Here is a 16434-nt window from a genome sequence, read left to right as displayed (position 1 = left end):
CACATAGTCTACTTGTGAAATGATTAATATGTTCTGTAAATGACTTGACTCAAATAAACATTATGTTCACAGATGTTCAACTAAATTACTTTACAATGTCTTTTATACGGCATCTGTAACTTTAATATTTTTGGTTTAGTTTTTAATAGTCTTTTATCAACTTAGACTGGGAATTGATAATGCAAGAGTTTGTAATAAGATTGTGGCATACATAAATTGTTTTGAGTCTGTGTGCAGACCATAGAGAAAGGCTTTGCCTTTGTGTCAGTAGTCTAACTCTTTTCATGTATTTCCACGTTAAATTATTTTTATCATTATATCTTTATTATTTATTAGCTTAATTATTGTGTGGTAGTATTTATTGCACACCTGAGTGTACAGTAGAAGTATTGTGTAAATTAAGTTTTATAAAGTAACAAAAGAGCAAATAAACGAGTAATAGCCTATTAGCCTACCTAATAAATAAAACAACCAATGTGATCAACAGGCCTAATAATAAGTACCACACGATAATTAAGATAATTAATAATCAATAAAGATATTTATGTGTGTGTTCTCTGTGCGTTGTAATTTTTTAAAATTGTGCTATTATAGCACAATTTAAAAAAATACAACGTGGGACTACTTTACAGAGAACACACACATAAATGTAAACGTGTAAAAAATAAAAAAGTAAAATAAACATTAATAATAAAATATAAATAAAATAAAATAAAGGTTGGAGTGGATTCATATGAAAAGATTATGTTAATTGCCCTTTAACTGTCCGTTGACACTCCAACTCTTCAAGGACCATTTTGTGCTGATATTACGTGTTTGATCCACTGATCTATATAGAATGTCATTATATAGATCAGTGGTTTGATCTCTCTCTCTCTCTCTCTCTCTCTCTCTCTCTCTCTCTCTCTCTCTCTCTCTCTCTCTCTCTCTCTCTCTCTCTCTCTCTCTCTCTCTCTCTCTCTCTCTCTCTCTCTCTCTCTCTCTCTCTCTCTCTCTCTCTCTCTCTCTCTCTCTCTCTCTCTCTCTCTCTCTCTCTCTCTCTCTCTCTCTCTCTCTCTCTCTCTCTCTCTCTCTCTCTCTGCAGCAGCAGCACTTCCGCTCTGAGAGACACGCGCGTCCACGGACACACACCGACACAAAGAGAGGTACAACCTTCAAACCTTACAATATACTTCAAATTTCTATCATGTTTACGTCGGTGGTGCGTTAGGATGCCTTTATTCTCGTCTGTATTGTAAGGGCCAGAAACAATTACCCATCGATGTTAAATGAAGATTGAGCTCAGGCAACTGCGATCCTATAGTTATGACGACACAATTACTGTGTTTTTACCGTATCTATTCACCGGATTTGTGGGACGGGGTAAAGTTGGAGTTTGGTGAACTCGACATTGATGCGTGTTTGTGCCTGACTTCCTTCGGTTTAATCTCGTGTCATTGATCGCGTGTGTAGCCTACGGACTCGGTTCGATCAGATTCAGCGTTGGGACAAACACAAACGACAGATTAACGTCTGACCGTTTAGAGGTGGTTTTACTGTTATTCTGAGATGAAACAAGGAATAGGCTAATCGCGCAGGATCGCGCCGTGTTGTTGATCTGGAGTTAAAGGTCAAACCCGCGTCGAAACACTTAATACATGATTACATTCATACATTGTTACACCCCCATTGCTTCGTTACATATTGTTACATCTTTGCGTATACACTGTTCTATTCTCACAGGTTTTTTTTACATAATATTTCTCAATGAAGTGTATGTTTGTTTCTCTCTCATAGATCGGGATGTCGGATGAGGACTCGCGAGCCAGCTCTAGTTCATCCTCCTCTTCATCCTCCTCCACCCATCAGCAGCAGGAGAAAGACACACCTGGGAAAAAGAGAGACAACAAAGCCAACATGAGCAAGACCTCTAAACTCCTCTCCACCAGCGCCAAGAGGTGAGCAGACCCCATGAGTCCCCACTCCTAGACTACAATCAGACTGTGGGCAAATGTGGCCCAAAGCTGATTTTTTTTTTTTTTTTTTTTTCACATGTGACTCAAATCTAGTCTGGCTATCACCAGACCAAGCTCAATCTTTTAAGATTGAACATTGGTCTGGGGAGTCTGCTATGTATTCTCTACTGCACAAGAGGCATGATCAACAGGCATAGTTCAAATGACTCTGTATGCAACTGGATAATCCTTCAACCAATCAGACCAACGATCCGAGTGAAGTACTTTACAGAGCGACGCGAAAACTCCAGGCAGGAAATGTGTAACCAAACGTGTTGATTAGCGATTTGCAGTAGCAGCAAGGGAATCGAGCGATTTTTGCAGGTTATGCCCCCCCCCCCCCCCCCCCAAAAAAAAAGAAAGTTAGTGGTATTTACACCCACTCAAGCGATTTGTTTGCTAAAAAGAAGCCATTGAGCATCGTCGAGAGGTTAAAAGGAATTGGACTGAGCCATAACGGATTGGATTAAACCCGCCACGTAGATAAGGCCGTTTTTGATTGGTTCCCGCAAATTTATAAAGGAAGCAGCAGAGATAAATGTACAGGTTTCCAGCCTGAGCTGCAGGACGAAATCAAATCGCCGGCAGATCAGGCTGGGTTTACCCAGTTTAACTCAAATCTGTTTTTCTCATGACAGTGTGAACAGCTCAAACCACATGGTATCTGATCTTTTCATTTAACATTTAAAATGGCAAATTTAGACAAAAAAAAAGTTTAGTACTTTGCAGCAGAGCAGCATGAAAAATATTAAAGGGGGGATAATTTGAGGGGGGGGGGGATAATTTGGCCATATCTTATTATTGTCAAAGGTTGTTACAGGCCTGTCACCATTTTTATCCTTTCATCAACCATGGAACCGCACACACAGGATTGTGGGATAGCAGAGGCAGCCAATGATACAATTATGCTGCCTTCAAAAGCTGACCAGATGAAGGATTTGAAGGCGCTGTCACGTCATCTTAGGCAGGGTTTTTTTTTTTGCTCGGACAACCGGTTTCACAGCTTTCATGTCTTCTTTCAGGATTCAGAAAGAGCTAGCTGACATCATGTTGGACCCCCCACCAAACTGCAGGTGAGGAAATGCTTTGGCTTTATTTGAAATTCTCCACTTGCATTAGTGGGTATCAATGTTTGGTTCATGCTTGATTAAAGAACCAGATGCAGCAAACAGACTTCTTACAGCAAATAGAGGTGCAGCTACATAAGCAAGATTTTGTTGGCCAAAAAAGGTCCATTGTCAATAGAGTAGCTATGTATGAAGCACAGCTTGCACAGAAGTCACTTTCAAACAAAAAATATTTTTGTTGGTGAAGATGGCGAATTTGTGTGACCAACTTCTCAAAATCTGCTCAGGGTACTTTGTCCATTAGACTACTAATTGCACAGATTCCTATTGAAATTTCGGCAAGCAGTGGTAATGTGACCACTCTTTAACTCTGGTCTTGGTTGTAGTTGTTGCAGTGTATCCTCTAGCTCTTTAATTGTATGTGGTTGGCATCAGTTGCCTGTCTAAATACATTCATGCAACTGATTCATAGAGGTCAAAGTGTTTTTGATGCTGTTGCAGTGTCATGTTCTAGATAACCCGTAAACCTTTCCCAGCAGTTGTTGTCTCAGGAGTGAGGGATAAGTATGATATTTAACTTTTATTTTGTTTTTTCTAAGAGTAGAATATCAGGAAAGTGTGTTATATATTTGACCCAGAGAGCTCCAGTCTAACCCCCTGAGCATGATATCAGGGTCCGAAATTAACTTTTTGGCTCACCTGCCACGGGGACTGGTAGATGAAAAAATCCACCAGCCAAGCATATTTTTTACCGGCCAAAATAATAAACAGCCTTTTTTTGTCACATATACATTAATTTCTGTACCTTTATTGAGATAATAAGGTAACGTTAGGTCTATTATGTTGAATACAAACATAAAAAATTGTTCAGAGCAAAATTTGAAATGTATAATAATAATAAAAAAAAATCTATTGATTCAAATGTGAGAAATATATGAAATATTACTATCATTGCGGTGAAATATTTATTGTTTTTGTCAGTTTTGTTACCTGACTCATGTGGAAGGGAAGGCAGAACGTAGGCTACTCGGTTCCCTGAGAGATAAGGGATCGAGTATTGCGGTGCAAACGCTATGGGAAAACTCCTTTTCTCGAGAACAGATCAGCCATGGTGTGTAAAGCAGAAGCAGCCTGGCCAGCGGCGGAGTATGCACGATCCGCGATTGCTGAAGACGTTCTGCACGGCTGGGTGCGCGGCCTTTGCTCTCCAACTGCCAAGAGAACACAAATGGGCGGCGACCGCTTATTCAAGTGGCGGGAGCTTTTTCCTCAGCGCCGTCAACAGATAGAGCGTTAACTGTAGGCTACGCACACACCGCCGCCGACTTGAGCTGCAAAGAAGCTCTGGCCGCCCTGTCAAGGACGCTTGTCAAAAAGTACGGGGCAGCTTGACGCTTGACCGCTCTGAATAGTGAGTGCGCGCGCGCGGCCGGGGCTCTCTCCATAGACGGCTCTCTCTCTCTCTCTGCTCGTTCTTAAGAGGCAGAAGAGCGCGTGCGCCCTGAAAATTTCATATTTTGGTATGAACATTCACCCGCCAGTGTGGCGGATAGCCTTTTGAGATTTACTCGCCAAACGGAAAATCTACCCGCATTTGGCGCTTGGCGGGTGTTAATTTCGGACCCTGCATGATATGCTCACCAGAACAGCAGGATCTGATGTGTTTGTGTGTCTTTGTGGGGTCAAGTTGGTAATAAATGTAAAAAATGTGTCATATTTATGTGACTTTTCCAGAAAACACAGTTTAACAGAGAGTGTGGTATCATTATATTATCTTTGATTATCTTGTTGGCTCTTGACAAGTTGCTTTTGTTCTAATTTTGTAAGTCGCTTTGGAACAGCATCTGCTAAATGCTAATGTAAATCTCTGTTGTATGGTGATATTGATATGGTGTTGGCAATATTGTTAAGAGGAAATGCATGTGCTATTATAATTTCGATGTTGGGTAATGCAGGGGGATTTTAGCCTTTCATTAGTACTGGGTCACAGGCTCTCCTTTAAAAAAAAGTGTCCCCATATTTCAATACTTTTTTTTATACTATTTCAAGAGTTTGTTTGACCATATAATCTTTAAGCTAATAAGGTTAAGCGTATTTGGCTTGCTGTCCGCAATGGAGGGGCTCAAGGAAGCAACTTCAGCTTGAGCTTAGATACACCCCCAGAGGGACTAATAATGCTTGGATGAGTATAGTAGCAAGATGCCTAAATTATGTTGGTAGAGTTGGGGAGGTGGAGGGATGCCAAAACAGCTGATGCCAGAGCAAGGTGAGTGGCTGCTTATATGCTCCAGCAGTTAATTGAAAGATTAGATGTTCACTCCAACCAAAATAACGCTGTGAACTTCATACTGCAACTAATTGCAATTTATGTGAAGTCGTTCCCAATCTGCATGTACGGTAAAGAGCTGCTTCACTGGTGTCAAATGGTTTTAAAATCTTTGCGAGTTTTGTTTCCTACAATGGACTGTAGATAAAGATCCACCTCATCTAGCGTTCTTTTGTGTTCTCAACCCTATAAAGGAGTGTTTCTCAACTCCAGTCCTCGGAACCCGCCTCCCAGAACGTTTTAGACGTTTTAGGCCTGGTCCACACGGACACGGGTATTTTTATAACCGGAGTTTTTCCTCCTGCGGTTAAAAAAAAAATCCCGTCCACACATGCTCGGTTTAAAAGAAATCTCCGCCTACATGAAAACGCAAAAATGCGCTATCAAGCGCTGTCAAGAGCATGCCACACCAGCAGGCGCCGATATAACCCTAATCGTAAATCCGCGTTGGCCAATCAGAAGCCTGAATCAGAAGCAAAAACCCCGGTTTTACTGTCTACACCATTGGTTCCCAACAGGGGGGTCGCGACCCACAAGGGGGCCTCAGCGAGCTCTGTGGGGGGTCGTGTCGTATTTTGAAGAGTTTTGAGCAATGAGCATTAAATAAGTCCTTAACCTTTTTTTCTGTTCAAAATTGTATAATGACCGAGTTCAAGTCAAGTCAAGTCAACTTTATTTATATAGCGCTTTTCACAATACAGATTGTATCAAAGCAGCTTCACAGTATTAAATAAAATAGTACATCAGTGTTTGTTTCTGGTGTAAAACATCCACGTTTGGTAATGCAGATCAATAGCACTGGTGAATCGATTAATCAATTTAAGCATCCCCAACTGAGCAAGCCAAAGGCAACAGTGGCAAGGAACCGAAAAACTCCATTAGGTGACCTAATGGAGAAAAAAAACCTTGGGAGAACCCAGGCTCAGTCGGGGGCCAGTTCTCCTCTGGCGTTTATGAAGTAGAGACCGGATTTAACTGTAAGATTAAAATATTATATGAATGCCTGGCTGAAGAGATGCGTCTTTAATCTAGTTTTAAACTGGGAGAGCGAATCTGAGCAACGAACAGTATCAGGAAGGCTATTCCAGAGTTTTGGTGCTAAATGTGAAAATGCTCTCCCTCCTTTGGTGGATCTGGATATCCTAGGTATGACCAGAAGCCTCGAATTTAGTGATCTTAAAGAGCGCGATGGATTATAGGGCGATAGAAGATCCGTTAAATAAACTGGAGCTAAGCCGTTTAGGGCTTTATAAGTCAGTAGCAACACCTTGTAATTAATACGGAACTTTATAGGTAACCAATGTAGTGATGATAAAATTGGTGTTATATGGTCCAACTTTCTTGACCTAGTAAGAACTCTAGCGGCGGCATTTTGGACTAACTGTAGCTTGTTTATTGAGGATGCAGGACAACCAGCTAATAAAGCATTACAGTAATCTAGTCTCGAGGTCATGAATGCATGAACTAGCTTTTCTGCATCAGAAACAGATAGCATGTTACGTAATTTAGCAATATTTCTAAGGTGAAAAAATGCTGTTTTTGTAACATATGAAATATGATTTTCAAAAGACAAGTTACAATCTAATATAACACCCAGGTCTTTTACTGTAGAGGATAAAGTTACAGGACACCCTACTATGTTAAAGTTGTATTGTAAGAGGTTTTGTGGGCGGTTTTTTGAACCGATAAGTATTACCTCTGTCTTATCTGGATTTAATAAAAGAAAATTGTGCGTCATCCAATCTTTTATATCTTTAACACACTCTGTCAATTTGGATAATTTAGCGTTTTCATCCGGCCGTGATGAAATATATAGTTGAGTGTCATCAGCATAACAATGGAAACTAATTCCATGTTTCCTTATAATATTTCCAAGTGGCAGCATATATATTGAGAATAATAGAGGGCCTAACACAGATCCTTGCGGCACTCCATAGTTTACTGGAGTTATGATCGATTTTTCTCCGTTTAAATAGACAAAATGGTAGCGGTCAGATAGGTATGATCTGAACCAGCTTAATGCTTGTCCTTGAACACCGGTATAGTTTTGTAGCCGATCTAAGAGTATTGTGTGATCTATAGTATCGAACGCAGCACTAAGATCAAGTAAAACTAGTATTGAGATACAGCCTTGGTCAGAAGCTAAGAGTAAATCATTTGTGATTTTAACGAGCGCAGTTTCAGTGCTATGATGCGGCCTGAACCCAGACTGAAACTTTTCATAGGTGTCATTTTCTTGCAAGAAAGAGCCCAGTTGGGCAGACACAACTTTTTCTAATATTTTGGACATAAAAGGAAGATTTGAAATGGGTCTATAATTTGCTAGGTTATTTGGGTCTAATTGTGGTTTCTTAATGAGAGGTTTTATAACTGCCAATTTAAATGTTCTTGGAACATGACCTAAAGATAAAGACGAGTTAATAATATTGAGGAGAGGCTCTTCCACTATAGGTAACACTTCTTTCAATAGTTTAGTTGGTATGGGATCTAATAAACATGTTGTTGTTTTAGAGGAAATGATAAATTTATTTAACTCTTTTTGTTCTATAGTTGTAAAGCACTGTAATTGTTCTTGCGGGGTGATAATCGAGGCTGAATTATAAGGCGCGATTGAAGATTGAACGTTTACAATTGTGGATCTGATGTTTTCTATTTTCTCAGTGAAAAAATTCATGAAATCATTACTACTAAACTGTAACGGAATATTTTGTTCAGGTGACGCTTGTTTATTTGTTAGTCTAGCCACGGTGTTAAATAAGAACCTAGGATTGTTTTGGTTATTTTCTATTAGTTTGCGAAGATGCTCAGCCCTGGCCGCTTTTAGGGCCTTTTTATAGCGTGACGTACTGTCTTTCCAAGCGATTCTAAAAACCTCTAAATTAGTTTGTTTCCATTTACGCTCTAAATTACGGGTTTCTCTCTTTAGAACACGAGTAGTATTGTTGTACCATGGTGCTTTAATTTTCTCTCTGACCTTTTTTAGTCTCATAGGTGCAACAATATCCCATTTTCCCGAGAGAACGGTGCTCATAGTGCTGGTTAGTTCGTCTAGTTCATCTGTTTGTTTAGGTTCAGGCAGCAGCTGAGACAGATCCGATAAGCAATTTGAAAAATTATCTATGGTGGATGGAAGGATTGTTCTGCCTAATCGATAACGCGGCGCAGCATGATATATTACCGGGGTACGTAATATGCAAGTTACCATGTAATGGTCAGTTACATCATCACTTTGCGGAATGATATCTATATCGGTTGGATCGGTTCCATGTGATATAATTAAATCGAGTGTATGATTAAAACGATGAGTTGGTCCGGTAACGTTTTGCTTAACCCCAAAGGAGTTTAATAAGTCTATAAACGCAGCCCCTAACGTATCATTTTGATTATCTACGTGTATGTTAAAATCTCCAACAATTAATATTTTATCGACATTGACCAATAGATCTGAGAGAAAATTTGCAAATTCTTTTAGGAAATCAGCGTAAGGCCCTGGTGGTCTATATACGGTAGCCAAGGCTAAAGATAATAGGGATGTTTTTCTATCATCTAAGAGCGTAACATTTAGTACAAGTACTTCAAATGAAATAAACTTATAACCCGTTTTCTGAGTAACATTGAGAATATCTCTATAGATAGTTGCAATACCGCCGCCACGACCAATCAGACGGGGCTCGTGCTTATAGGAGTATCCTGATGGAGTAGACTCATTTAGACCGAAATAATCATTTGGTTTAAGCCAGGTTTCAGTAAGGCAAAGTACATCTATGCTATTATCTGTGACTATTTCATTTACAATAACTGCCTTAGGTGTGAGTGATCTAATGTTTAAAAGACCTAGCTTTAGAAATTGTTTTTGTTTACTAATAGCAACATTTTCTGTTTTAATAACAATTAGATTTTTCCTAGATCCTGCAGTAGATTTATTATTTGATCGCACTAAACGAGGAATAGACACAGTTTCTATGCAATGTTCTACACTAGTATTTATATCAGTTAATTTGGTGCAGCAGAGACTATGATTTGGACTTTTGGTTACTAGTCAAAAGGTATTTAACATTTTGGAGATGTTATCTGACAGAAGATCCGATCCGAATCTGTTTGGGTGTAAGCCATCAGCACGGTATAGCCTAGGACGCTCCCAAAACAGATTCCAATTATTTACAAAGAGCAGTTTCTGCTCATTGCACCATGACGTTAACCATTCATTTAGCGCGAATAATCTACTAAACTTGTCATGTCCTAGACGGTACGTGGGAAGCGGTCCTGACACAATGATCGTTATATCAGGCGATGTGCTGCGTACCGTATTGATCAGATTCCTGAAGTCTTTCTTCAGAACTTCCGTCTGGCGCAGCCTGATGTCGTTCACTCCCGCGTGCAATACCAAAGTTCCGACGCGCTCGTTATCGTTCAGAATCTCGGGAACGCGAGCAGCGATTTCAGAAACACGAGCACCAGGAAAGCAGTGACTGTGCACCTTATTTTTACCTGATGTAGCATGGACGTGCCGAACAATGGAATCACCGATGATCACAGCATCGCGTTCTGTTTCGCGAAGAGGGGAGAAGCGGTTTTGTGTGGATAACTCGAAAACCGGGAGGGTCGGAGAGGGTCTTGGTCTAGACCTGACTCGCGTCTTCCGCTGCGGAAATATCCAGGCTTCGTGGTGGCGTGTTGGAGCCGGAGTGAACGAGACCATGGCTGATCGCGACCTTGGCGCTCGGGACCGATGCCGAGTAACGCACGGAGTAGACGAGGTCGGAGTCAGCGGGTTAGTAACATTAATCTCTGATTTGTGAGCATCAGCGCGTGATGTTTCAAGAGCCAAACGCCGGTCTCTCAGCTCGGCCTGTCTCACTAAAAGGTCGTGGATCTGTTTCTCAACAGCTTCCAGCTCAGACTGTACCGCGTGCAGCTCAAATGTGTCCTCACCTGCACCAAAAGGTAGACTACTTGCATCTGATATATTCGCCATTTTAACAGATGGACAGTAAGTTAGCAACGACACTACCAGTGATGCTATCAATTAATACTAATTTCTGACAAGCGTCTTAGATATAATCCGTCTTTTAAGTGGTACGGGTGTAGAGTAGACGCACGATAGGTGAAAAATGTTTGTAAGTGAGTGTTGAGAAGACGCGTTCAGCCGTGATCCCCGGGAGTAACCTATAAGAGTATCCAGCGTAGAATCACTAACAGGCTTGAGACACGTCTGCTCAACAGTCCGCGTTGTAACTATGAGGTTTGAGCAGTAGTGCTTCTCAGTGAGGAAAAGTAGAAAATGTTTGTTGTAAGTAAGTTTAAAGAGTAAAATCAAGAATTATAAATCAAATCGATAGAGCTCCAAAGACAACAACGCGTTCAGACGCGACGCATGCGCATTCAAGAAGGTCCTTGTCCCCCCTTGGGCTTGAGTTGAGTTCATTATATAATGAATCATGAATCCATTTTCCAATCCGTATTTTTGTCTTATCCTGAACCACTATGGTACACCTATAATAAGTGTTTACATTGGTACTATTTCACACTGTTTCGGATCGCTGCCGCCGCGGAGTAGCCCAGTACCTGCGTGACTCGTCATAGACGTACACAGAGAGAAGTAGTTCCGGCTAATGTTCTTCCGAAAGAAGCATTATTCTGTAAATAAACGCAAGTTTATTATCGCTCGCTATAGCGCCAAAAGCCTCAAAAATAAAGCCTCAAAAATAAAATGCAATTATTGAGGTCCCAGACAGCAGTCATTTAGTAATAGCCTATATTCTTTGTTTTTTTTTTTACCTACACACCAGTGTGAATATTTTTGTTATTGCATTTCAAATAGGGCCAATTTATTGGTTACTCCTAGGCTTATGTTTTTAAATTACAAAGGGCCTACTGATGTTTTTGTTATTGTATTTTCAATATTATAGGTTATTATTTGTGCATAAACATATCTAGTTATAGCAAACATAGGCCTACTGTTTGTTTGAAAACAACATATTTTGTCATCCTTGCTGCAAGCTTACAAGAGCGATAATATCATTAAATTTGAAGGGGGGCCCTAAAATATTTTATTGGGAAAAAGGGGGTCTCAGACAAAAAAAGGTTGGGAACCATTGGTCTACACGACAACACTGCAACCGCCGTTTCTGAAAATCCTCACCCTGGCAGGGGTTTTCAAAAATGTTCGGTTTCAGTGACCTGATACTGCGTTTCCGTGTGGACGAACGGCCGAACTGCGTAAAAAAAGTCACGGTTATAAAAATACCTGTGTCCGTGTGGACAAGGCCTTAGTCTCCCTATTCAATACACTAAGAAGTAGGGCTGGGAGAAAAAATCGTTTCACCTAACTATTGCAAATATTTTTTTTCTTACGATTTAAAATAGATTTTTTAATTCCAGAATCGATAATAATTCAAACTAGAATGCATTTCCGGAGGAACTGCGAAGTGTGCTTGCTCGGGTGCGGTTCACTAACGTTAGCAGGTAGTGGATAAGGGTGCGTTGAAGTTTGCTTGATTTGAGAATTTCAACAATAGTTCTTTTTTCAAGATTGTGCAAAAAGGTGAAAAGTTATGTGCGTTAAGAGACATGTCTGCAATGTAGACTAGTGCCAATGGCATTGTTTATGTGGCTTGGTTGTTGGTTTTGAAATAATTGGTTATGAATATACAGCAGAGAGTGGGAGTGTTTTGGGTGATGAAATAGTAGCCTATTGAAAAGAAGTTGACAGTCTTCATTTACTGTATCCAATAAGCCAATACAAAACTCACCCAGCTGTTCTGTGGTTGAGTGTTCCCTTTGATTAGGAACAAATTTACTATCTCAAATTAAGGTCTACCGTAATTAGCGATGCTTTGATTGCTGCTGTCAAGATGGTTGTCATCACCTACACAGAAACGCTGATTTTTATAGCCTACCGTCAGTCCTCATATTGTAATTAAATGAAAAACGCTTTCAGTTTCACTATTAGCTTACTCTAGCGATGCAATCGCAACAACATGGATAACGCTGTTTGGCCTTGCCTAACTTTATATGACATATGCGCCATATGCTAGAGTTACACATCCCGCTGCCATTTCAGGGCTTGAATTTCGGTGCGGGAATGTGGGGATTGCGCATAATTTAAACCATTCCCGCAAGGTTAGCTTTTATAGTGCGAGAAATTCCCGCACAGATATATTCGCTTCATCTCAGAACAAATGATTAAAAAATAAATTCACAGATGCGAGAAAAAAGATGTCAAACTGTCTTTTATTTTCGAATTTAATTCCTCAATCAGCGCTGGACTGGCATTTTCTGTCTTCCGCTGAGCCCTGGCCGTAGACAGATCATGTTTCACACTGTCAATGCAGTGGTCTGCGTTGCGCTGATCTTATTCACACTATCGAGTGTAGGTGCAGCATTCTAACATTGAGTCATATTGAGCTGTTTGTGAAGAAATTATCCACTTCCAAATTATGTAATTTTAATCACGAAATTGAAACATTAAAAAACAATTGGCTCTTTATGGTGTGCGAGTGATAGAGCGCGGCAGCAACGAACCAACTAATCAGCTTGCAGCATAACAACATTGAATGCTCGGCCGAACAGCTGATCATAGCTGTATAGGGCGCCTTATTATTTTTCATCTTCATAAATATATCTAGTAGTAAAGCTAATGCAAGGGCTAGAAATCAATGAATCTTTTGCTGATACTCCCTTGTCATCATGGAGAGCGCAGTTCATGGTTGCATAGCAACGACAGACGCCACGGGAGAGCAAGCGCTTGTGGAAAGGAGACAGCGGCGCACCCGCGCTTTCCACTTGTATTTAAACTTCTAGAGTGACGTTGTTGATTGTTTGAGCATGTGACTGCGCGTTTCTTCTTGTTTTCTATTGTTATGCGCAGCATATTTCCCGCGCGCACAAACACAGCCACAGACAATGAATTTTGTTCGGTTAGCGAAGAAGAGCATGATGTATTTTGTATAAAGTTTTTTTGTTTGTTTTGTTATTAAAGCCCCAATATGTAACAATTTTGTAATAAAATTTCCGAAAATAACTTGCACAGTGTGATATATTTCCTCCAGTTGTGTACTTACAATATCTCAAAAGTCTCCAAAGATTTTTTATTTCAGAGAAATTCCGATTTTAAATAACTGTCCGTCCCGGAAAAGAAATGTCGCCTCTCAGTGACGCAATGTCTGCTTTTTTCCGGTGTGGACCATGTGATATTCCACCACACCGGAATATCACATGGTCAAATGCGGAAGTGGTGGTTATGGGTCCGAAATGAACACCCGCCAAGCGCCAAATGCGGGTAGATTTTCTGTTTGGCGAGTAAATCTCAAAAGGCTATCCGCCACACTGGCGGGTGAATGTTCATACCAAAATATGAAATTTTAAGCGCGCACGCGCTCTTCTGCCTCTAAGAACGAGCACCTAGAGAGAGAGAGAGAGAGAGAGCCCCGGAGAGAGCCACTCACTATTCAGAGCGGCCAAGGTTTCCCGTACTTTTTGACAAGCGTCCCTGACAGGGCGGCCAGACAGGGACGTCGTTAGGCCTATTTTAGGGGGGCTGAAGCTACCCCAAAATGTTCCTAAGCCCTCCTAAGACCAACAATAACAATTCGATTTATCAATAACCGTATCCTCATTCATATTTAGACACAACAAATGACATATATCCAGCTATAAAAAATAGCCGAAAAGTCGGAAGTTGGACAGTGCAAAGAGCTGCCAACTCTCACGCATTCACCGTGAGACACACGCAATTGACACTTTTCACACGCTCTCACGCCACACATCTATTTTCTCACGCACAGAAAAATCGTCAAGCAAAGAGGACACGGAGACCGACAGACTAGACAGAGTAGGTTACTTCATTATATAAAAGAATCTCAACTCTCAGATTTTTTCAATTTTATTATGAAATTCAAACAATAAATACCGTTTTGGCGTTTGTAAATGTTACGTGACAGATCCGTAGCGCACGTGAAACCAATCATCTCTACTAGCTAATAGTAAAAAAACACGAACACTGTTGAAAGATACAGAAGTAGGCTACAACTTACCGAAATGTATATTCCTCGTACAAAATATCGATCACTCAGTGTTTTTTTATCAGCGTGAAGGTCAATTAACATAGCTGGAGAACAATTGTCACATTTACCTCAGGAAAGCCATTTAATGACCATAATAGGCTACAGCACGTAGTTGGCAAGAAAAAAAGAGCTATAGAGAGTATTTTGCTAAATATGTGTTATTACATATTTATTATATTTTTAATTATATCATTAAATAAAGTTCTTATTATATAAAAATACGCATTATATTTAATTTGAGTAATTTTTAACCTTAAATAATACTGCCAGCTGATAGGGCTCTCTGTATGTTTACAGCATTAGGTGAGTTGTTTTTTTCTTGAGAAAAATTAACGCCTACCTTGTGTAGCCTACTAGCCTGGTTAAAACCAGACCCTTCTCAGTTGAAACTGAGTATAGGGTCTGGGGAAGCTATGTATACAAATCATTTCCAAAGGGGCATCACCAACTGACGTAGCTCAAATTCATCTGGGTGCAATTGTATAGTCTTAAAACCAATCAGATCGATGAAGGGGATGACGTATGCTTCGAGTGTTGTTCTTTGCTCCGGTTTTAACGAAAACGGTAAGTTTAAATCGCTCAAAACAGACGCGATAATTGATTCGTTTACTGTCTATGATTCAAACGAGTGATGTTTCACGGCGGCAACCGGCATCACATGTTGACGCTAAAGGGTGCCCTTTGCGTCGCATATTAAAGAAATTTCAAAAGCGTCAGTATTATGACGCCCTAGGATGAGAATGCGTTGCATGTAAATCCCTCCCCAAACGTTTCTGATTGGTGCCGCGATTTCAGCGGCACAGTAATGAGTTTGAATAGGCTCTTCTCCAGACTATCCTGAAGAGAGAATTAAAATTCGCCGGAAGTAGTCTGGGTTTTCCCAGGCTAGTAGCCTACCTAATATTTATCCAAATGAGTCAATATTAAATCAAAATACAATAATTGAATTGAATTGAAATAATAAAAAAGCGTAGCTTACCAGAAATTGTATTCTTATGATTGCTCTGAACATTTCTGACTAAGTTCAACAAACATTAAATTACTTATTCATAAACTTAAAAAAAATAATTAATAAAAATGTAGGTGTGACGGGGTTGAGACTAGGGTAACAGGGTTGAAGATGGTAACGGGGTTGAAGAGACAAATACAGCTAAACATATACAGTACATAGCTGTTTTTTACTCAAATTCACTGTAAGATTTTCTATAAATGCAAGTTACAAATACCATGGGGGCTAAGCCCCCCCTGTCTTCCAATCCTAGTGACGTCCCTGCGGCCAGAGCTTCTTTGCAGCTCAAGTCGGCGGCGGTGTGTACTTACAGTTAACGCTCTTCAGCACTCGCGGATCGTGCATACTCCGCCGCTGGCCAGGCTGCTTCTGCTTTACACACCATGGTCGTTATTTTCTCGAGAAAAGGAGTTTTCTCATAGCGTTTGCAACGCAATACTCGTTCCCTTATCTCTCAGGGAACCGAGGTTAAAGTAACCGAGTAGCTCTGCCTTCCATTCCACAATATCGAGTCAGGTAACAAAACTGACAAAAAATGTTTTTTATTTCACCCCAATGATAATATTTAATATATTTCTCACATTTTGATCTATATATATATATATATATATATATATATATATATATATATATATATATATATATATATATATATATATATATATATATATATATATATATATATATCCCTCAGAGAGTCTTCGTTTAGCAGTCACACTCAGTGCCTTCCCGGTCAGAAGTGACCGGACACCTAAAAATGAAACTTCCTCCATCCCAGTAAAAACCAATGCAATTTATTTTTGTTCTATAATATTTATTCTTTTTAATTTAGTATTTTGAGACAATTTGATTGAACTTATTAATATTTATGCAATATTTATTGTCCATTTTTTGCCATTGAAAATAATGTTGTTTTTTTTAATTATTATTTATTATTTTTTATTTTTTTCTATGCGGTATTTTCAGTTAAAAT

At 39.8% G+C, this 16434-nt stretch overlaps 1 protein-coding gene across 2 annotated transcripts in view; it reads left to right on the top strand.

The window, feature by feature from the left end:
- The first annotated feature begins 1090 nt into the window (after positions 1-1090).
- LOC308696907 (ubiquitin-conjugating enzyme E2 E1) overlaps positions 1091-16434 on the top strand; it is a 67527-nt gene continuing 52183 nt past the window's right edge. Inside the window, exons 1-3 of one of the 2 annotated variants that reach the window (XM_081375858.1) lie at positions 1091-1145; positions 1777-1937; positions 3017-3067. In XM_081375858.1, coding sequence (XP_081231984.1) covers positions 1783-1937; positions 3017-3067 — 206 coding nt within the window. In that variant the 5' untranslated portion in view covers positions 1091-1145; positions 1777-1782. Of the gene's footprint in view, positions 1610-1776; positions 1938-3016; positions 3068-16434 lie in introns of both variants that reach the window. The other variant, XM_081375859.1, reaches the window with a different exon arrangement.

This window comes from Scardinius erythrophthalmus (assembly GCF_964197995.2).
Source record: "Scardinius erythrophthalmus genome assembly, chromosome: 10".
Lineage (NCBI taxonomy): Eukaryota > Metazoa > Chordata > Actinopteri > Cypriniformes > Leuciscidae > Scardinius > Scardinius erythrophthalmus.
This window is presented reverse-complemented; position numbering and strand designations above follow the sequence as displayed.